Source organism: Hermetia illucens, chromosome 6 (assembly GCF_905115235.1).
Source record: "Hermetia illucens chromosome 6, iHerIll2.2.curated.20191125, whole genome shotgun sequence".
In the NCBI taxonomy this organism is placed as follows: domain Eukaryota; kingdom Metazoa; phylum Arthropoda; class Insecta; order Diptera; family Stratiomyidae; genus Hermetia; species Hermetia illucens.
The window spans coordinates 75703078-75726610 of record NC_051854.1 but is presented as its reverse complement, the minus strand read 5'-3'; the positions used below and the strand labels follow the sequence as shown (position 1 = coordinate 75726610).

The 23533-nt window shown below is 41.4% G+C and overlaps 1 protein-coding gene across 1 annotated transcript in view; it reads right to left on the bottom strand.

Annotated features, from left to right (window-relative positions):
* The window catches only part of LOC119660051 (insulin-like receptor), a 193552-nt gene that overhangs the window by 86164 nt on the left and 83855 nt on the right, over positions 1 to 23533 (bottom strand). Inside the window, 1 exon segment of the mRNA XM_038068428.1 lies at positions 4147 to 5530. Within this exon segment, the coding sequence (XP_037924356.1) occupies positions 4147 to 5455 (1309 nt within the window). The 5' untranslated portion in view covers positions 5456 to 5530.

The following is a 23533-nucleotide window of genomic DNA, read 5'->3' as shown; positions in this document are numbered from 1 at the left end:
TAGGAACTTGAAATTGCACACAATTTTTAAAAGCGGGAGCATTTATTGTTGATAAAGCTCTCTCTCTCTCTCAAGCTACTTGTTATAGATTTCAAATCCATCAAAGAAAAACTGTTTCTTTTTTAATTATGGTTAGCCTACGTGCATGCCCTTACTGAAGGGAAGGATGAGGTAAGGCTTCCACAGTCGTCTTAAAACTTTGGATGATTTACTACCTTGCCAAGACGTCAAAATATTGTTTGCGGATCTTAACGCCTACATTGGAAATGAGGACGTCCAGCGACTTTTTCATGTTCTCAGACCTCAAAAGAATGTTCACTGGAAAGAAATTTAACGCCGATGAAGAGGTAGTCGTCGAAACTGAGACCTATTTTTAGGCTAAACAGAAATCGTAATATAAAAATGGTATCGTAAAATTGTACGACCGTTATAATCCTTGTATCGCCCTCAAAGGCGAACTTTTCAGCCCACCTGATAAGCTCCGCTTATTTCCCACATAGGCGCATGCACAGAAGAACATTTTCCAGATGGGTGAACTAACAATAAGATCGACCATGTGCGTATCCAAAAAAGAGGGGCTTCCAGTATCTTCGATGTTCATACATACTGAGGGTCGAACTGCGACTGATTACTATGTAGTTAGTGAAAACCACCTGTCGGTGTCACATATCTACGGGATACAGCTATAGAGCCAATCCCTTCAAAGTGGATCAAAGGCGCAGGCATATATTTCTACTTTGCAAAAGAAATTCAAGCCCATTCTCAATGATCTGGTAAATAAATCCATCAATTAAATATGGACCAGAATAAGGGACGCAATCAGAAATTGCGAAGGCAACATTGGAAAACAAGCAACAATTGCTTTGCTAAGGAGCGAAGGTTCCAACGAAAAATAAGTATGTGTAGATATAAAGATGGCAGCATTATAAGTAGAAAAGAAAAGGTGAATGAAAGATGGGTATCGTACTTTCCTAACTGAAACCAAAGGATGAGCTGAAAGGAAGAGGAATTCCCAACAAAAACACATAAAAGCATAATTTGCTCGATCTATTATATAAAAAAGTGACAAATTACCATGCGACAATTACAGGAGTAACTCACTACTTTTTTCGACCTTCATGTATTCACTAAAATCCTGGAAAAGAGGCTGACAGCAGAAAAAGTCATCGGGGAGTATCAACGTGCCTTCAGAGGTAGACATTCGACAATAGGTCGGCCCCATTCGGAAAGTGCATCCTAGCAAAACTAATTCGTCTCACAAAAGCATTCAAGGCGGACTTGACTCCACAGCTGCGAATTCAAACCTGCCTAGCTGATCCATCTTTAAAGCGGACCTGTCTTAAGCCGGGGGACAGATTGCCCGTTCATCGTGGCCCTTCTGTATACAGAGATCCTTGTTGATACCACAATGTAAGTGGTAGCGTACGGCGATGACATGCATATCTTATCGCGTTCTCTTCTCCATGTCAAAGGAACGTTCGTGAAGCTCGGCTGTGTAGCAAAGGAGCTAGGATTACGAGTCAATCAATAAAAAGTCAATATCATGGCCCAATCTGGAGAAGAGATGCTAATTAGGCAAAATATCAAGTTTAGTGAATACAATTTAGAAAACCTTGATAACTTTACATATTTGAGAGGTAGGTGATCATGTTAGGAAAGATCCTTGGAGGAGCTCAAATGGAGATGATTCATGGATTCAAGGAATAGGAATATTCAAAGGTGTACTCAAAACTGATTGGGAAGTCGGGTATACCTAGAAGGATATTCAAAAATAAAATGATAGCGCCTCATTCTTAGGTATAAGAGACCAAGCAATGCATTCGGGAAAGCAAGATAGGAAACGAGCTGCTTTTGCTCTTGTAAACTTGAAACCCATAGTTTGCGTCACTTCATAAGTTTGTGCGAAAAACCAAATTACTGATACTCCTCAATCACCTTACTCACCAGATTTGGTATTTGTAATATGTGTTTGTTTCCGAAATTGGAATGAGCCCTGAAAGGACGTAACATCGATATATATATAGTTTAAGGGGGGGTATTATCATCATTATCATCATCAACGGCACAACAACCGGTATCCGGGCTAGGCCTGCCTTAATAAGGAGCTCCAGACATCCCGGTTTTGCGCCAAGGGGGGTATACAATTATTTTTCACCAAATATGCTCATGTGGGGTATCAAATGAAAGGTCTCAACCTAAGACTGAATATCAATATCACATAGCCTAACATACCCAGTTCCTAAACATTACGAGCTATGTATGTAGATTGAGATGAGGCAAATTTACACTCAAATATTCTTAAATAGGAAATACACTAAACCTTTCATACGTGAAGCGCTAAGCTTCTGGTATATGAGTTGTTTAATTTTGGCGAAGTATATTTTTCAAACACCTTTAAAGCCACTGCAAAGCTATCCAGGAGTCATTTGAGAAATAAAAAGACCCCGTTGGAAAAATTGTGTGAACAGGGAAAGCTCTACTTTGAAGTGTACAAGAACCAATAATCTATGAACTTAATAATGATTAGGAAGAAGATAAATTATGAACCACAGGTTCGGGAAATCAAAGAAATTTAGCATTTATAGTTCTCATAATACTGTTAGCTAGGGATATTGTACCTAAATCGGTTACGGTTTCCCCAAATGTCCTGTCCTGTTAGGATCAAACCACGCCAAAGTATACAGGTAGGTAGGTGCTAATGTAAGGTAAAATTCGGCATAAAGCAAGGGTGTGACAGCTCAAAAATAAAGTCTTATCCCATCGAAGCCGGTCCCAAGCCCGTTTCTGGACGGAGGATGAAGCAATAACATTGTGATCATTGAGGAAGCTACCACTTCACCTGCCAGTCCGTCGCTAGAAAGGAGGCAAAAGAATATTGGGGTTAATCGTGAAGGTTATCCCCTCAGCATGTTGAGTGGATTACCCTCGAAGGCACCCGCCATGCCAATATTCTGAGTATGAATCAGCGAAGTTTGCGGATGTTACCGAAGAGGACATTCTGCAAGCTATGGCTGAATTGGCAACAAGATTTCTGATATAAGAAGTTCGCCAAAATACATCGTCACTTAGCATATAGCAAATAGTATAATACATCTGGTCATTAGTCTACCTATTTTTTTCTGTACTATGTACAGTCTTGGAAGAGTGTCATTTCAACTTGCCATTTTAGAGCTCATCCATATACGGCCAGCCATTTTCCAAAGTAAATCATTGAGTTCCCTTTGCCTTTCTGCCTTCTTTTATGGTCACGCAATGAAGTTAGAGGGCATGACTTCGCAATAAATTATGACCTTTATGCTAATTCCGAGCTGACACACTTGATATACTTGGATGACATAAGTACCTAGGAATTATGTTGCTGATAATAGATATTTTCATTCGTGATATTTGGATAGAAATTGGTTTAGACAAGTTTCGAATCTAAGCCATCTCCATAAGACATCACGAGTCGTTTACCAGAAGTAGCAATGGCGACTTTCATATCCAAGTTCTGACCAAAGCCGACTTCCACAAGACCTATCTACCTAAGAATTCTGCAAGTAACCCATGTTCCGAGTTGGTGATTTAAAAGCCCCAGTGCCGCGCTTGTTTTTACAGCAAGGAGCAGACGAATCTCTTGGCATTTGTAAGGCGTACACCGACCTGGCATCACTTAACTTCAAGGATCGATCTGTCAGTCTTATGAGTGGAATGCAGTTTCACCAAGAGGGTAGCAATGAATTGAAGTTGAAGGCAATGCATGGTAAACACGTGAATTCTCTCTGGCAACCGTTTGTCGATTATTTGAAGAGCAGATTGGTGAGATCTCTTCACTGAGACGGACGGATCTCTATGCTCGATCTAGGGCAGCGTGGTGGCCAACCATGTTTGTAGAAAGCTGATTATGAAAGAGCGGGTCAAACACAAGCAGTGCAGAATGTATAGTTCTGCCTTAGAAACGTTGGACTCCTGGGAGGCCCAACTTTGCTGTTGCTAGAAAGGCAAGTTAGTTCAAATCCAAATGAAAACATGCCTAGCCTTTATTGCGGAATATGAGTAGCTGAAATACTGTGAACATTTTCTTACAACTTAATAATGGATAACATAATGCTAGCACTTGATCTACAATTGTTCATCTAAAAACGAAGAAGAAAAGTTGATACATACCTCCTGATGCAGAACCAGCCACTTCGTTCGATTGTGCCCCGGAAACCACCAATGATAACGTGAGGTTTAGCAATATCGTTGAAACAATGAACCAGAGAATACCATTGATAAATGAAGGTGGTGCTGATGGCGAGAATGACGAACGTGAGCGGTGCTTGGAAATACTCTTCGGTTTTGTCGATACCGATGCGGATGATGACTTTGATGGCGACAATTTCGACGACCGAGGCTGTGATGTTTTCAATTTTGACTTCGACTCCGATTGGCATGCGGAAGAAAACAAACCAACTCGACAACTCTGCACTTCTGTACCGATTCCCACTTTAAGAGGGGCCATTGGCTCCTCTAAAGTTTCTCGCGATTTTAACGCCCGCGATAAGGACTTTAGTTCACGATAACATTCGTTTAGAAGACCGGCATCACTATCCGATTTGGAGCTTATATCAGAATCAGAATAATTTCCAAGTTGATGGCTTTGCATTAAATCGAGAAATTCATACGAACAGTTCAAAGGACCATTGCCACGATTAGCCTCATTATCGTTATTCAACAGCGACGAGGCATGGGATAATCGTGAAAACTGACATGTTTCCACTGAATGAGGGTGATGTGATGTCCTTGTCGGCGATTTAGGTTTAGAATACAAGCTCTGCGATATACTGCACCGGTCACTGTCATTGCCACTTTTTTCAACCTCACTGTTACCGGCGCCCTCGTTGGCAGCCGTCGTAAGGCCGTCACCTTGTAACGCACTTTTGCGTCTATTTTGAACCACCGATTTCTTTCGATTGAGCGTCATCAGTCCACCATCGTTGTCGTTAACAGGCAACATTTTGCAATAGAGATTTCCACGGCAATCGTCCTCACGACATATCAAGCATTTGTTGCTACCCGGAGATGCAACTACGGGGGCGGGAGCCTCCTTGCCAGGGCAAGGGTTCAGCGAGCTGGATAATGAATCCTTGCACTCAATATCTACTGTTTCACTATCAATTTGGCTCTCTAGTCCCTCGTCCCCACTGCTTTCTCCTTTGCGTTTCGATCCTTGTGTGTTAGGAGGACGCTGGCCAGATTGACAGGCTAAGCTTGGTATTCGCTTTGATGTTTGATATCCGTAAATTCTAAATGCAACAGCTAATTTAAATAATTCATGTTGGGAGCGCGAGCATGTCTCCGCTCTATGCGTCTGGTTGCTGTTCACATCCCTGTCCATCCAACATTGCTTCCTTTGTTCAGTATCATCTAAAATAGTTGCGGTTGCAGTTGCCGCGTAACAATTATTATCCGTTTGACTCTTCTGAAATAACATTTTTAATTCCAATTCTAGGATGCGTTTGGCATTGGTGTTACTTTACGCATTTTGTGCACGGAGCGATAATAAATTCTGGAATGAGATAAAATGGGAGATCTGATTAGGAGATTCTTGGAATGTATGAAATGCAAATCAGGAAATTACTATGAGCTAATGGTAATTCCAGCTTAGTTGGAATTCGATTATAGGATCGCAAAGTATTGAAGTATTTGGAGTACTATATATGAAGTATGGGACAAACAGACGATTTGCAGTTTACCATTTAATTACATTAAAATGAAAATTTGATGATGTGCCAGTCGAGGTACATTGAATGTCCGTCTTCCGCCGCTGTGCTCATGACTCCAATCCCGGTTATATCTTTCTGTTTCCTTCTGCTGTAGGTTTGTTATTATACTAACATATCATTACATACATGTACGGTGGCCAATGCCTCCTAAATGGAGCATAGTCCCCACCTCCGCCCATCCCGTAAGACTATGTAGGTGGTTACGGACCAACTGTACCGTCAGATATGACACTATCCAGATAAACAGGATACAAGATAGCAGAATGTGGGGACAAGTTGGGAACTTCGCTAAGACCCACACTCAACACAGCGGACTTCTCAGTCGGCAGCAAAGAGAACAAAAAACGCATGGCAACATCAGCGGTGTTATCTTATTTGAGGATCGACATTTGTGGTCCACGGTCCGAGGTCAACTAGCTGGGAGGCCTAAGTCCGCCCCTACATCCCCAAATCAAATAATTTCACTTTGGCTTAGGTTGAGTCTGAACATAAAGGCGGATTTCACTTGTAACGTGTTTGCGATTAAACATAGATATGTTTAAGGAACGATTGACAACTGTAGCTACCTTCGGTCAAGCTGCTCCCAGGCAGAGGACACTCATCAGACGCTCCCTCACCTCTGCGCTGAAGGTAACCGTTAGTCATTCTTTTAATACCAGTTATGTTTAATACTTTCAAGCCGTCTTCGCCAAATTCTGCTTATACGGATTTTTCAGGGGTTGTGGTGGTGATCAGATGCGTGACCAGTTTTAATGAAACTGGTCCCTCCAAAAGGAGGCTCACACCATAAGTGAGAGCCTCGTTTCGTCGTAGGAGTTTCCTCTAAGAATGGTAGAATGTCAGATGGACAATTTCTAATGCGGACAACAGCGGGATTGTATGGGAAGACAATTTGTAAAAGTTGGACTGGAGCTCAGATTTAGTAGCCTAGGTTTCCCTAATGGACTCTTAGATTGGGAGTGAATCTATGAGGCTATGTTAAATTAGCTATAGCAAACAATTTTAGCAGTAAGTTTACCCGGCTTAGTCAGATCCTGTCGAGTGTTGGATTCTCCACCCTCCATGGAAACCAGTGGATATTATCCGCATGCTTGGTGATCAGGCATAGATCTCGGGTGGTGAAGGGCAAAATCACAATGAACACACGGAAGGCGATAGAGTGATATCCATACTGACCGCACTGACTATTTCCCTTTTACTGACAGCAACACTGACGAAGTCGTAGTACTGTCCTTATATTTTTCTAGTAGAAGAACCAAAGGTTCGATTTGCCAAAATCTGTGGTATTGGACTAATAAAGGGGGTTAGGATCTTCTACAAAGAAAGAACCACAAGATCGAATGCCAGATGTTCAGATATCAATATCAAATTTGGTAGAAGCTTTCATGCTGCGACAATTCTGTGGCCGGTGTGATTCTCTGCTTTTTTGTAGTCGAGTGGTCTTAAACGTCTGATGAGTCGTGATACTGATGCTCAACACTTTTGTTGGGAAAGTAACAAACACAAGCCTAGGCAAGGAAAGCTATTCCATTTGATCAGTTCAACTTGTCTTATGATTGCATACGTAAGGAGTACCCTAACATTTGTCGTGCCAAGGAGCTCGTCCCATTGTCAAATTGAAATGCAGTAAAGCAATTTCCTGTGCCCAGTTCGAGAACTGCAAAAAATCAGGAAATGATCCAGGCAATAAAAACAGGTTGAATTGCAGGAATTTCCAATTTAAATGTAAGAAAGAAATTTGTAAAAAGCTCGAATGAAACCGCTTCAGAACTGGGAGACGAAAGATAAACTTCAAAGTTGTACAAAGCGGAAGAAACTAATAGTCCTTTATGGACTTTAAGCTTTTTTTTCAGTATACCAGTAAATGACTTCTAATAGTCACCGACTTCGATTCATTGACTATTCCAAAACTGTCGATATCGGGTCGGAGAGGATACCCAAGGTTAAGGTTTGGGTTGAAAGCGCAAGATGTAGGGGCCGTTTCTCTTCGAAGACAACCACCGCGGAACAATAACCGTGAATAGAGAGCGGCACATGAGAATCCTGACGGGATTACACGTCAAATAGGAACGTGTGCGTGATAGAGGATATGCTTCTTTAGAGGCTGAGAACCTGATAAGTAAGCGCTGCGCCGGGTAAATTTGGTATTACTTCCATTTTCATCAATTTGAAATTAAATATAAAATATTTTGGAAAAATAAAAAAAGAGTGAAATTGACTGAGAAAGTCTGTCCAAAAATATTGAAGCTCAATTGACATATGCTTGCACGCCTCTCTGCTAGCCAAGCTCGGGGATGTGGAGGGATGCGTTGGACGATTCGCGCGAGTCTACTGAAAATAACATAACGGAAGCTAAACTGGAATGACAATAAAAATAAAATAAAAAATAACAGCTCGACCGTACGCATGGAGCCGTAAAACTCCGGACCTGAGTGCTACCATCGAAAATGAGGATCCACGATGGATCGCAACCTTCATTCGTGTTTCCCCTGCCTCAGATGTATTGTGAGGCGTGGCTTTCAAGGCTCCCTCCCTGCCTGGTCATTTTCAGGCCGTTCTAGTGGAGGATAGAGGGATGGACGAAGTCCTCAAGTCCAAGGGAGAGGTTTAGTTCCTTTTCACATTTGTATTAAGTGAACAAAGATCAAAAACAAGAATAATAAAATAAAAAATAACCAAAAAATAAACAATAATTAATTAGAGAGAGGAAGAGAGAGAGAGAGGAGATATCCATCATGGAAAATTTATCTGGAACGTCGTCAAAACTCACTAAAGCAGGATATTGTTAGACTGATTCAGATCAGTACTGGCAATGCCAACAGACGGGTGAGAAAAATAGTGCAGAGGATTTACTGAAACTATGCCATCCCCAGTGAGACACCCGTACTTGAAATTCTGGACACATTAAAGCAGAAACTTATTGTCATACGCAGTCGGTTACGAGGTATGGCGAAAGTGATTCCAGACGTGTCCAGAATGCAACATACATGAAGAACCAGCGAAGTTTCTATAGATCACACAACGAATTCCGACAGAGCGTCCAGACCGTACAGTTTTCGATGACGGAAGCTAGAGAATATTGGGGTGGACTTTGGGAGTTGCTGAACATGCTAAGTAGATCACCACCGAAGGCACCCGCTATGCCAATACGCCTGGCATGAATTTTGCGGATGTTACCGAAGAAGAAGTCATAAACAGCCATAAACATCTCGAAGAACTGGAGGGGTCCTGGACTGGATCGGGTACAGAATTTCTGGTATAAGAAATTTACCTGTGTACGTTGGTAAATCGGTTTGCACATAGCATAAATCAGGTGATTAGTCGGCCGGAGGAATTTCCACCCTTCCTCACTGCGGGAATTACCTACCTTGTCCCAAAAAAGGATACGGTGCAGGAACTCGCGGACACAAGAGCCATTACTTGCTTACAAACCCTCTACAAATTCATAACGTCTATTATTAGTAGAAGGGTCAATATGCACCTCCAGACCAAAAACATTCTTTCCGAGGAGTATAAGAGCGGTCGAGTTGGGTCAAGGGGTTGCAAAGAGCAAATTATTATCTACTCGGTAGTTGTAGGACAAGCAATTGGAGGCTCGGTAGTTTTGCTTATCGGAGCCGGCAAGTTATAACTGATCGCCACATACCATACAACAAGCCTGACATGCTGTTTGTTGCCAAGACGGGTCGCTCCGCGTATGTTATTGATGTTGCTATCCCCCATAGTAGCAACATTGAGTGGAAATACGTGGAGAAAAAGGTAAACTATGAGCCACGGGAAATCAAAGAAATTTGGCGTCTCGAGCGGATAGTTGTAGTTCCCATAACATTGCCAGCTACAGGTATTGCACCTAAATCCCTTACGGCTTCCCTTGATGTCCTGGGACTCCCACATAGTTCGGTTTAAACAATGTGGAAGTCATTCCGTATACGTATAAATACAGCACTCACCCGCTACCAATTACTGTCCATTCCCCAACTTCTTTTAAGTTTCTATATAATACCTCTGTCAAAACCTGTTGCACTTTTAAAATTTCAATTCTTCCCACAGAATAAAACTCCTTTCCAAAATAATTCGTTGTTTACACGAAATGCATACAGGTGACAATCAGCTCAACACTTTTTCTGTAGCCTCGCATTCTTACTTCAGCCGCCACTCCTCAATTAACTTCCTCCCTTCTTTTCGAGTCTTTTCGTCTCCTCAAGGTTTTCATTCATTATCTTTAGAATAATTTGCAACGAAGAACTATGGCAGTTCTCCCTTCACCCGAAATACCAAAGAGATCCTCCTTCCCCCGAGATAAAAAACCGACTTCCCCAGCACTCAAATCCAATGCCCTGTCCAGCTGATCAGCTGTCCATCCAATCAGCCGGCCTAGTCAATAACTGATGCCTACTGCCATCATTTTTGGAAACTTCCCGTAGTAAAAGGGATTTCCTAGTTTACAATCTAAGGTTCACATCTACGAGTAAACTTTACTGACATATCGTTCCATCTAAAATTAACGAATCTTAGCTTCCACAAAGAGCTAGGCAATGACTCTCTCAAAAGCCTCAAACTTTTGATCAACATGCAAATCAGGAACTATTCCAATTAAGCCTTTTAATTCATTTATTCACAATCTTATCCGAAAAGCTTTATGGCGTCTTGAAATGACCTCTTCCGTGAAGCTTACTGCAAATGTTTTACGAACAGGTACACGCTTGCTAGCATTGACGGGCTCCATGCTTCCAACGGCGCCACATATTGTACTTGAACCAATTGTTAATTGTTGGCACACACGCGTGCGTAACTGCTCCAATTTTACGACTCAAATTCCGAATTGATAATTTCTGAAACGTAGCCAGAGTATGTACGCCTCAAGATAAGGTAAATGACTTACGTTATATTTTTCAGTCTCCTTATTAATCGCAAACGTTTAAAAACGAATACAATGACTATACTGAAAAGCCTTAAATTGTTAGAACTTGTCGAGATGAGATTTTTGGGGAAAAAGAAACAGCAAATGGTGCTGCAGTGCCCTGCAGCTAATGAGTTTTGCCCATGATCTTGAACAAAAACAAATATTTTCATTCTTTTGTAAGCTATGCATGACGATAAACATATCTTATCTTTCAAGACAGACTTTAATTGCTGTTGATTGGGTAGGTGTGAAATAGAAAATTGAAACAAACAAACTTGGACGCATGAAAATGGAATCACTTTCCTTCATAACTTAGAAAGTTATTGTCCACCAGGTAGAAGTGTCGAAATAAAGTTGCCAAAGAACTGGTGACTCCAAGAGTTATCTGAATTCAGAGGGACAAATTAGCAGGTGGGATACTGTCTTTTAGTGGATTGAGTAAGATAAGTTCATCTTCATCTTCATCATCATCATCATTAATGGCGTCATAACCGGTATCCTATCTAGGCCTGCCTTAATAAGGAACTCCAGACATCCCGCGTTTGCGCCCAGGTCCACCAATTCGATATCCCTAAAAACTGTCTGGAGTCCTGGCCTACGCCATCGTTCCATCTTAGGCAGGGTCTGCCTCGTCTTCTTTTTCTACCAAAGATATTGCCCTTATAGACTTTCCGGGCTGGATTATCCTCATCCATACGCATTACGGAGTTCATCTTCAACTTAAGGCAAACCTACAGCAGGCCATAGTCCCTCGTAATAGCCTCGTCGAAAACTTGAAAGGCATTTTGAAATAAAACGAAAATGGAATTTTGTGTGAGTTTTCTTTTATAGCCGATTATAAGTAGCTTGTCAAGTGGTTAGAGCACTGGACTATCGTAGGGGAAGGTCGCGATTTAAATCTCACTGGTGGCAAAGCAATTTGTTATCGTGACTGGATGTTGGACACCAGTCAACTCAGCTGTGAATGAGTACCTGAGTCAAATCAGGGTAGTATTCTCGGGCGAGTGCAATGCTGACCACATTGTCTTCTCTACTGCAGTGTAGTGTACCGTTACGGTCTTGAATGAAGCGCTCTAAAACACTCTGATCCAATATGGATTGTTGCGCCAACGATTATTATTATTATAGCTTCTCACTTTTTTGACAATATAAATGGTTTGAATACACAACAGAAAAATCCTCCTGATGTATTTGACTGACATCTTAATTGTGGAACGTTCAGGAATGAAACACGAAACACACCCCTGTCAAGGTGAAATTGAAATAGACTTATTAGATTACCTGTGATGTATTTGACAGTTTTTTTTGTTTAAAATCATTAGCACATTGAAATTTACATACTTTGATTCATCTGCACCAGATATACTTGGTTGAATTAATCTTTTATAATGTGTTAAAAATTTCCTGATCATTTTTCTGAACGGCTATGGCCGACGTTTAACCAGTCAGTTTTAGTCAGATGAATGTTGTGGGCGAATTGAGAGAAAAAGGCGTTCATGTAGGTTTATATTTATGGTGTATAAGCTCAAAAGGTTCAAAGGTTTAGAGCAAGCCAAAACAAGGTTTGCTGACCACCATATGATTGTTAATCATGGCCGCTGCGAAAATCCAAAGCCAAGCGGTTCTATATGGTAGTAATAGATAGGGGCAGCCACTGACCCAAAGAATGCCACGGATAAGAGTTGCCTGCTTGAGTCCATGTGACTGTTCTCGCCCTAGGGGTTGCACCAAATACTTAAGTGGGAGACCAAAGAAGTTTTTTACGAGTCGTTTCTTGTCGATTTGTCTTGGATGGCGATGGTGGATTTTCACACACGATAAAAGAACAAAGTAATGATGGAATACATTTTCCATTTTAAAATGCAGACTTTATATGAACAACTTTCAAAGTGATGTCATGTTGTTTCCCTTCTGAGTCTTATGAAGATAGTCATCAAATGTATTCCGCAAAGTGCTACGCCTAAAAACTTTACGGATGACAGCACGAACGAGTGGCTGATTAGCGGCAAGGTCTTGGAAAAACTGTGTGACGGGAGAAAAAGCTGATATATCGGGAATTTTCCTGATTAAAGGTCTCCTATCTAGGGTCGATGAAATCCGCGCACGGTTGTTGGTAACTAACAGAGCTTATTTCCCCTTACAAAACCTGTTTGCTTCGAAACATCTCACCATAAGCGTAATGCTCTTACTGTAGAAGACTATGATCTCATGTATTCCAGAGAGACCTGGGTTCTTAGCAAAACAAAACTTTGAACTCTTGGGCGAGTTTGAGACAAGAATTCTTCGAAGGATTTTTGGCCCTCTAATGAGGATGGACGATTCCGTAGCCTCTATAACGATGAAATTTATGAGTGATACCACGACCGTCTATGGGTCAGGATAATCCAGTCCGAAAAGTCTATGATAGAAAAAGAAGACGTGGAAGATCCTGCCCCAGGAGCAGTGATGGCGTAGATCAAAACGCCGGACAGATTTTAAGGATATCAAATTGGTAGGTCTGGTTTCAAAATCGGGATATCTAGGGTTCCTTACTAATAGCGGATAGTGGTAGCTGCGCAGTTGATGATAGAAAGCGCCTCTGAAGCGGATGTCACGAAAGTTCGAGAATAAAAAGGTTATCAACTCCCCTGGAGACTTGGAACTATCATGTTACAAGTGTCGGCACTGAAAGCCAGTGCAGATGATGTGTACCTATGAAATTTGCACTTAACGTTTAAAGAGATACAATACCACCATCCCAACAGAGAGAAAAGGCGCTCCTTTAAAGTTGTTCTTAATTCCCCTTGACGAGGAGATAATTTCTGATGGAGCATTTATTGGAGCTATGGGAAGAACTCTTGGGAGTAATAGCATGTGGTGGTAGCATTTGCAGTTGCAAGTTTTAACATCAACACACGAGAATGAAGACTGTTAAAATACCTAGTATGAATGGACATGATATCATTGTCCTAATTTATGCTTTTGTCAATTTGGCATTCCCTGACAAAAGCAGGCTCTTGTCAGTGCATACCCAATGTCAATCCACATAACATTCTTGAGCCACAAACCACATTTCGTAAAGAGGGCAGAACTATCAATTTCCCCTTATTTTGTTCCAAAATCTGGGGAAAACTGACTGTCTGATGCAGATGCTTTCACTGGATTCCCGAGTTGTAGTCCAGAGGAAGCTGATCAAATTCAAATGAAAATCACTACCACGATGAGAATGTCAATACGCTAAAGCACGAGGACACCATAGTAGAAGGCAATTGAGCAAAACAGAGGGAATGGCAAAGGCATTTTCTTTATCTAGTTCCAAAGACCGAGTAAGCTCAGACTCTAGATACTAAATCAAAGAGACATTTTTACGTAGAAAAAACGTTCTGAAGCTGATCCCACATAGTAAAGACTGTAGTCGTCAACTGGATATCCCACGCTTACAAAGTAGCAGCAAGATGCAATGCGAAAAAATAACCGATTGAAGATGCTTTCAAGTGTGTTGATACCCGAACAAACAAAACCAAAAATCAAGGCTCATTAACCCAACATAAGTTCATATATCAATATTAACGAGGTGTTATCATTGAACTGAAGGATTAGCACCCCAACTACCTTGCTGGTAACTGTGATGGTTAGAATCCGTAACATATTGAACAATTAGAGTTGTACAGAACGTTATTACATGCTGGTTTACAAGTTTGACTCATAACCGAAAATGCACCTTAAAACTCCCCAAAGGGCGCATCTCAACCACCATTGATGAAGTTGGTGAATCTCATATGGCGAAGTCTAAAAACAAGGTCAAAAGCATATTACAGCTGCTTGACAACTGCTACCTAAATTGAATTCGTTACCAGAAGCCACTTCATGAGCAATTAACATGGAGAAATTTTGAAACTCTCCTAATCGATATGCTTCTTGGTGTTGACGTCTATACAAGCATAGTCTTAAAGGGATTTAAGGAAGGACAGCCAGCAGCGCAAAATACGAAAATCGGGTGGATTATCTTTAGAGGGGGGAGAGGGGTCAAAAAATTCTTCGGAAGATTATTTTCTTGAATGCGGCCAAGAGTTCACAATTTTTCTTGCTAAGAACCCAGCTCTTCGAAGAGTACATGGGAACTGGCAAGATCACTGCCTTGTACCGTAGGAGCTTTGACCTTATGGTAAAACGTTTCGAGCGGAACAGTTTTTGTAAGCTGAAATAGGCTCTCTCCCTTCGATCGTCGCCTATTCAATCTGGATGAAGGCAGTTTGTACGTCTCCGGTTGTTCTTCCCATAATGCTTAAAGAGGATCGAGGCCCCTCGCATTTACTTCAGCATCATGGATCACTTTTTCCAGGGGCAGGTTAAAGAGGATGTATGATAGGGCATCCCCTTGTCGTAGACCGTTGTTGATGTCGATCTCGAGAGTGATCATTCTGTTTTTATCTGGCCTAGCACTTTGGTCAGGGTCAGCCTAGTGGGTCTTATCAATTTCGTTGGAATACCGCATTATATCATGGTCGTGTACAGTTTTACTCTGACTATGCTATCATAGGCGGCTTTAAAGGCGATGAAAAGATGGTGTAACTTATGGGCATATTCCAACAGTTTTTCCATCGCTTGCCGCACAGATAAAATCGGATCTGTTGCTGATTTGCCTGGAGCTGTTTTGAGTGGAAGCCTCTTTGGTATGGGCCAATAACGTTCTGGGCGTATGGGGCTACCCAACCTAGCAAGATAGAGGAGAATATCTTATAGATGCTACTCAGCAACGTGATACCTCTATAATTGCTGCATAGCGTGATATCCCCCTTTTTTATGTATGGGACGGATAATGTCTTGGCAGGATGGACACCGAGGTGTGTAAGGCTCCTGCTGACGTATTGGTAAAATTTTCGCGCCTAATGAGGTTGCTCCGTGTACTTTTCTAGTTCACGGATCTGATGTTTTGATGTTTGATGTTTGTGGCCGTATCATCAACTTCCCCCTTACAGGTGTTGCAAAGGGGGGTGTTGTGGATGGCTTCAGTGTTGTTATTCGATCCCGGAGCACCATGCCAACGAGCTAGTGATCCGAGTCTATATTGGCCCCCCTATATATTATGACATTCATCAAGCCTGAGAGGTGAGATGGATCAACACGTGGTTAATTTGGGTGAAAGTGATCTCGTCTGTAGTGTCCCACATTTTTTTGTGGACTGCTAATTGAAACTGGAAGCTTGACATATCAAGTATAAAAGGTTTCGTGTTTCCTTATATGAGGAGCGATGAATGCATGACAGTTCCGCGTGTACATAGTTAAAAATTCGATTGCCCTCTATTTTTTAGAAAGCCATTTAAATAAAGAATTTGATTGATTTTAATTGCGCGAAATTTCTTAGTTTGAACTGCAATAACTTTGGCGTTAATGGTCGGATTTCCATGAAATATGTGTACGAAATATGGGCCTCCATGTCGGTACGAAATTTGGAAGTCCTAGGATGAAATTAAGGTTATTCATTCAAATTCTAAAGGTTGATAATATACTACTAATAAGTTTATTTGAGCTTTGTTGTGGTATTGACGAATTGATATATTGTAATGACGTTATACACGTTCAAGAATGCACGAAATTCACATAGAATGGAAAAATTTCATCTTCTATAACTTTGTTAATAATGGTTGGATTTCCTTCAAATTTTCCAGAGTTATGCCTTATGTTATCTCTTATAGCACTGTTTCACACAAAATCTTCAAAATAGAATTACTGTTGAAAATCTTTCCAACTTCCAATCGCTCCTATTGGTGGCACCAGCTGCCATAACTGCGGAGCTAATCATGCAGTCTATTTGGAGACCCAGTAGAATGGGATGATATCTTGCCCACTGAAGTGTCCAGTTCATGGGGAAAATTCGAGAGCGAACTACAATGTAGTCAATGAGAATTCCTTGTTAGATAAGGTATCGGCGAAGCTATCAAGTCCAGCTTCATGACTTCTTGGACGGATCAAAAAAAGCATAATGCAGCCGTCGTTTATGCCAGAACAATTGAAACATATTAGCTACTAGAACAAAGGTTTCATCGTCAAAGCAAAAAATAATCATTTTTCAATTGCAGCTAAGTATCGTCCTGTTAATGGTGTATAGATACAATTGCCGTTGGAAGTCCCAAAGTCTTTCCTTGGTGTGACTCGGAGATAGTCTTGGCATGAGCAAGGTAACCATAAACTCTCTGGCTTAGCCATTGCACAGAAAACTGGCCTATGAAAAAACCACCCATTACCACACCACGCAAAAATTCCGAGCAGGAAAGTAAGAAGCACGATTTTCAAATTAATAATAATTTATTTATTTCTATATTTTTTATATTTATTGTAATGTTATTTTTATGATTTATTGTTAAAAGGAACGTTAAACGCACCAAATTTTTCGAAGAAATTTTTATTGTCTTCTGATTAAAATTGGGTTAGGTATAACTAACCTGATTTTCAGGAGGTCTTCAGGACAATTTGGAAAGATGACGTTTAGAATGTTTTACTTAAATATAGCACCATGCATAATCGTAAATTTTATTCCTTCTTTTAAACGAAAGTTAAGAGAAATGCTGGACCTTTGGGCGGGTTCTTTTCTTTCACACCACAGATAGATATGGTTGGTCTAAATGGTCGATTATATAATATAATTATATATATACGTCCCCTGTTCACTCCTTGGTGGAGTACAAGGCACTCACATAGTCTCTTTGTTGTTGCTGGTTTCTTTTTCTGTCCATTTTTAGTGAGATTGTCTTTCAGTATCATTATCACAGCATCACATAAGAAGAAAAGGACGAGACGAACATAAGCATACATGATGGCAGGAATTCGAATCCACGCCAATTAGATTGAGGTGCTGGCACTCTACCCTCTCAATCATCGCGCCGTCACTCTTATAGTTGGCTTGAGGAAGTTTGCTGCATCTTGGGGTGTAATAGGAAGCAGGTTTCTGATTCTGGGTTCAACCGGTTGACTTCCATGAAACGTTGATGTAACCCACAAACTTTCCTCCCTTACAGCTTACTAGGATACGTTGAAACCCATCATTTGTTTGAACATATCCCCGAATTGTTTAGTACTGAATGATCGACAGTTCATTCCTGATATTTTTGGTACTTGAATTTCTCCCGGTTTTCAGAAAAAGTAAGGAAAAACTAATGAAGAGCGAGGGGCAGTCCTTTTTCTTTGACCTCTAACTAAATGCATCGAAGGAAGAACAGGTTGAAAGTGCAGAATATCTCATCTCAACTGTTCGTCGCGAATTTTCCGAGCATCACTGTAACAATGTGTCGTAGCAATTGCTTCCAAACTAAAGTTAGGCGCCTTATCATTTGTTAGTAGGCTCCAATCGCATTTCTCCCCGAATAGATTTTCTCTTCCCAACTTTATTATTTTTTGCTCTCATTAAGTCTATTTGTTGTGTTGATTAAATGCTTTGATTGGAGGTGAACATTACGTGCCTGCAGTGTGGCGCCTATCAATCATGGCTAGAGCCGTTTGTTTGTTTGTTCATGCCACCGTTGTAGTGTACAGATAACATACATATTTTCAGGAAAATAACAATTTTAGTTGGCCTTATCTCCCTCACGCTTCAAGCTCCATATCTGTGTATTTCGGGGCTCAATTCATAATTATAGAAAATGTCTGGAATGCTTCGGGGTTTAATTGCTGTTGGGCTTTAATTTTTCCTCTGACATCTCAAGTTTATAAACAAAGTGCCCGATAAATGATAACCTTAGAATTAAAAATACGTGCATTTTTTCGTACACTAGCGTGAGTGAATAATTCATTGTTTGTCGCGATAACGCATTACGTTCAGATTAGGAATTTTTATGGAGCCTCTTGGAGAACTTATCGTTGGGGTTTTGATATTTCGTTGGTTATTGAATATCTAACGCGCTACCAGGAATTGTTGTGAATGACCCTGATAAGTTGGAAATTTCAAAATACTTGATTTATGGGAAAAGCCAGTTCCTTGGGTTAGCGCCCTTTGTAGCGGAATCCAATTCGGCGCAAGCAGTTCCCATAAAATATAGGCGTTCTATTTAAATAGACCCAATTAGTCGATTACGATCGAAATTATCGACTGGATGTAAACACCACAGAGAGCGATTAGGGGTGATTGTACAAATTCCAAGATTTGAAATTAATAAAAAAAGAAAGCTTCGTAATGTCACCCAACTATATATCAAGCGATTCGTTGTTTTGATCCAAACATCACAAACATTTGACGGTATGCATTCTTGAGCCTACGCGTCATCAAGTAAATTTGAAAAATTTGAAAGCATGGAATCCAGATTGTAATACTTCAACTGATTGAGTAGCTACTCATGATATCGGACTTCTCTCTGGAAACTGAGTGCGTAATCTTCCGATATAGGCAACATTGTTGACGGAAGAATAAATGACTAATCTGAAAACATTTAGAAGGGAATATAGTTTGGGCTCTGTGTCACGTATTATGTGGTTTGGGTTTCTCAGTAATTGTACGCTCGAAAATAAACCAGAGGTGACAATTGCATGAGATGATTACCTCTGATCGACAGCTAATATCGGAGGTAATCATCTCATCTCAAACGTTGAGACGAGCTGACTAAGTGTTAATTGCCCGACCTCGTTGTCCGGGTTCGAACCCCGGTCATGGATGTTTGTGTTCGTTTCGGTGCTGTACCGGTGTTGTAGGCTAATGACTTGCACAGCATGAAGTGTGATGAAACTGACGCACAATCTCATTAAAAATCAAAAAGGAAATGAATGTGGTCAAAGGGTAGTATAGGTCCCAGGGCAAAACATGGATTGGTACCCACGATGGAGCATTAAACCTGGGAAACGCCTGCTCAATCAATACCAACAGCTCTACTACCAAACCCTATCTCCACCTCCACGTGGTGACCGCTGGGAGCTGTTTCTTAACGAAAAGCTGCAGACGGAGAAGGATGAAAGCGAGTCTCCCGCTCCTAAAAATAGGACAAATTGTACCAACTGGTCCTCCAGGTTAGGGGTTGGATAGGGCTAACAGCCCTACACGGAAAACCAAAGTTACGAAGTCACAACAGGAACCTCGGACTGGACGGATAATACAATGACGAACCCGGCAACGACAAAGGAATAACGATTTGCGCATTTTCTCATGGAACGTGCGCTCCCTGTACAGAGATGAAGCTGGTCAGCAGCTAGCCGCTATCCTGTTCCAATATAGGACTAAAAGTGTTACAGGAGATGCGTTGGAAAGGGACCGGTTTCGTGAAGAAGAGTGACTACACCATATATTTTAGCGGCCATCCAGCAAACCAAGTGCTCGGAGTAGATTTCTTAGTCAGCTAAAAAATGAAATCTGCTGTTATCGGCTTTGAAAACATAAGTGAACAGCTATGCACGCTGCGCTTGCGAGGCAAATTTATAATTATATGTCTCATTAACGTTCATGCCCCTACAGAGGAGAATGCAGAGTTGGAGAAGGATACCTTCTACGAGGCAGTAGAACGAACCCTCGAAGCCTGTCCCAGATATGATATCAAAATCATACTTGGGGATTTTAACAGCGAAGTAGAGAAGGATCCCGTATTCAGGCGATACGTTGGCTCCCATAGCTTAATGATAACGGACTGTGAATTATTCAATTAGCAATGTCACACGAAATGATTGTTGGAAGTACCTGGTTTGCGCGGAAAGCGGTTCAAACAGAAGTGGGCCTCTCCAGACGGGACCACTTTCAACTAAATTGACTACATACTGATCGAATGCCGCCACCTCTCAGCCTTGATGAATGTCAGAACATATAGGGGGGCCAATATAGAATCGGATCACTATCTCGTTGGCATGGTGCTCCGGGCCTGAATAACAACACCACCTAGAATTCCCTCTGACAATCAAGTGAGAGTTAACACTGAAGCCATCCACAACACCTATAAGTGGGGAATGGATTTCGTAATAACCGCAGTCAACAGAGATCCTGGAAATGAACCATCAATAAATGATCTTCACAATCACCTGAAGAACGTTTTCATAAATACGGCCACAAATATACTTGGCCCCAGCCGCAAGAACAGTCGGGACGGCTGGTTTGATGGTGAATGTAAGCAAACAACGGAACGGAAGCATGTTGCATACCGAGTAATGCTGCATTCTCAAAGAACGCAGGCAAACGCGGAGACTTATCACCAACTCCGGCGAGCAGAGAAGCGACTTCACAGACGGAAAAAGAAAGCCTGGGAGAACCAACAGGTCTGTGAACTAGGAAAGCACAGGGAGCAACCGCGCCAGGCGTCCAAGTTTTACCAACAAGTCAGCAGGATGAAGCCTTACACATCTCGATGTTCATCTTGCCGAGACAAAGAGGGAAATCTGATTTCCGACAGAATGGGCTTATTGGAGAGATGGGTTGAGTACTTTGATGAACTACTGAACAACCAGAACATCGGCGAGTTGGAAGTCGCGCCAACTGAAGACGACGGACAAATACTGCCACCACCAAGTTTAGGAGAAACAGTCCGTGCAATTCATCGGCTAAAAACTAAAATTCGTAAGTCGCCAGGAGCCGATGGAATTACAGCCGAATTTGTTAAATATGGAGGCGACCAGTTACACCAAGTGGTTCATCAACATCAACATCATTGGCCCATACCAAAGAGGCTTCACTCCAGGCAAATCAGCAACAGATCAGATTTTCTCTTTGCGGCAAGCGATGGAAAAACCGTTGGAATATGGACAACAGTTGCACCATCTATTCATTGACTTTAAAGCCGCCTATGATAACATAGACAGGGTAAAACTGTACACGGCCATGAGAGAATTCGATATCCCGACGAAGTGAATAAGACTGACTAGGCTGACCCTGACCAATGTGCGAGGCCAGATAAAAGCAGCAGGATCACTCTCAAGACCATTCGACATCAACAACGGTCTACGACAAGGGGATGCCCTATCATGCGTCCTCTTTAACCTGGCCCTCGAGAAAGTGATCCGTGATGCTGAGGTAAAGCCAAGAGGTACAATCCTCTTTAAGTCCACCCAACTAATGGCCTATGCCGACGACGTCGACATCATGGGAAGCACCACCCGAGACGTACAAACTGCCTTCATCCAGATCGAGCAGGCGGCACGAGATCTTGGGCTGCACATCAATGAAGGCAAGACAAAATATATGGTGGCAACGTCAGCACCGAAGACGAATCAACCAACAACATCAAACCGCACTGGTCAAACACGAAGAAGGATAAGGATAGGAGAATACAACTTTGAGACCGTTGACAATTTCTCCTATCCAGGGTCGAAAATCACAACCGATAACAGCTACGATGATGAAATCCGTGCACGGTTGTTGTCAGCCAACAGAGTCTATTTCAGCTTACAAAGACTGTTCCGCTCGAAACGTCTCACCATAGGGTCAAAGCTCTTACTGTGCAAGACTATGATCTTGCCAGTCCTCATGTATTCCTCGGAAACTTGGGGTCTTAGTAAGAAAAATTGCGAACTCTTGACCGCGTTCGAGAGAAGAATCCTCCGAAGAATTTTTGGATGGAGCGATGGCGTAGGCCGGGACGCTAGACAGCTTTTGGGGATATCAAATTGGGGACCTCGGCGCAAAACCGGGATGTCTGGAGTTCCTTATTAAGGCAGGCCTAGACCGGTTGTTGCGCCGTTGATGATGATGATTTGCCCTGAGTATTGTATCACAATATGAGGTATATCCTTTACGATGAAGTAGACTCTGCTTAAAAGTCAATCTCTATTGTTCTCTTCCGATTTTACTCGCTGGTTTAAATATAATTTTTAATATATTTATGTGAACACAGATAATTGCAGATGAAATCATAGCAATAACGAGGAAGTATTCAGGCTCGACTACAGACTGCAAAGTTTACTTGAATAGAGGTATGGAAGGGGGAAAAGATACTTTTCCAAGGTTCTGAAAAAATAAATTGTATCTGTCATTGTGCAGAACCGTTTACACAGTTTTCCGGGTGAAAGATAGATTTCCAACCGCAAAAATTCAATATCAAATGCCGAAATTCACTAAACAGCTTAAAGTTGCCATGCGTATCTCCCACCCTATTCTCAAGCAGAATAAAAATCATATTAAAGATAGTGAACAACAAAGCAGATGACTCATGTGGATTCTTCATATGTTCATATTATAATTCTACACAATACGCACGTGATATTATTTTCAGTGCGTGCGTGCTTATGGCTATTTTGAAATTTCCACTTTTGCTCTGGTCAGCCATCAACTCTTTTTTATAGAAGCCAAGCCCAGACCACCTACAATTTTTGCTTTAACGTTTTGAATAAAAATTCATAGTTCAAAAGTTTTCCTCCGGAATTCTAATATAATTTTCGAATTTCTTCCGTTGGATCTTTTTCTGACCGATGTAGAGAAACAATAAAGAAAAATATTTTTTTTTTGTTTAAAATATATCGATTATAGGTTGACTAGCTTATAGGAGAATAAAAAAGATAAATTCGATGGAATCTTGTATAAATAGTAACGGATACGAATGGCAAACAAGAAATTTAGGATATAAATAGAAATCGAGGAAGTTTCTTGGCCGCTCTCTAGAGAATGCATTTTTTTCTGGGGGACTGGATAATTAATATATGTCAATTTATAATTTATGTTACATTACTCTGGAAGACACATGTCGGAAACACTTGTCGAAAAGCCACGAGGGCTCTGATGACTTGCAGTCCATAGCCGAGGTTGCAGCCCGAAGATACTACTTTGGATATATACTGAAATAGTAAGGCCAATGATTACCTATGGAGCGGTAATCTGGGCAGAAAGAACCCAACTCAGCACACAAGCCAGGGAATTACATAAGCTCCAAAGGCTGGCTTGCGTGTGTATCAGTGGGGCAATGAGGACATGCCCAACGGCATCCCTAGAGGTCCTTCTGGGATTAACCCC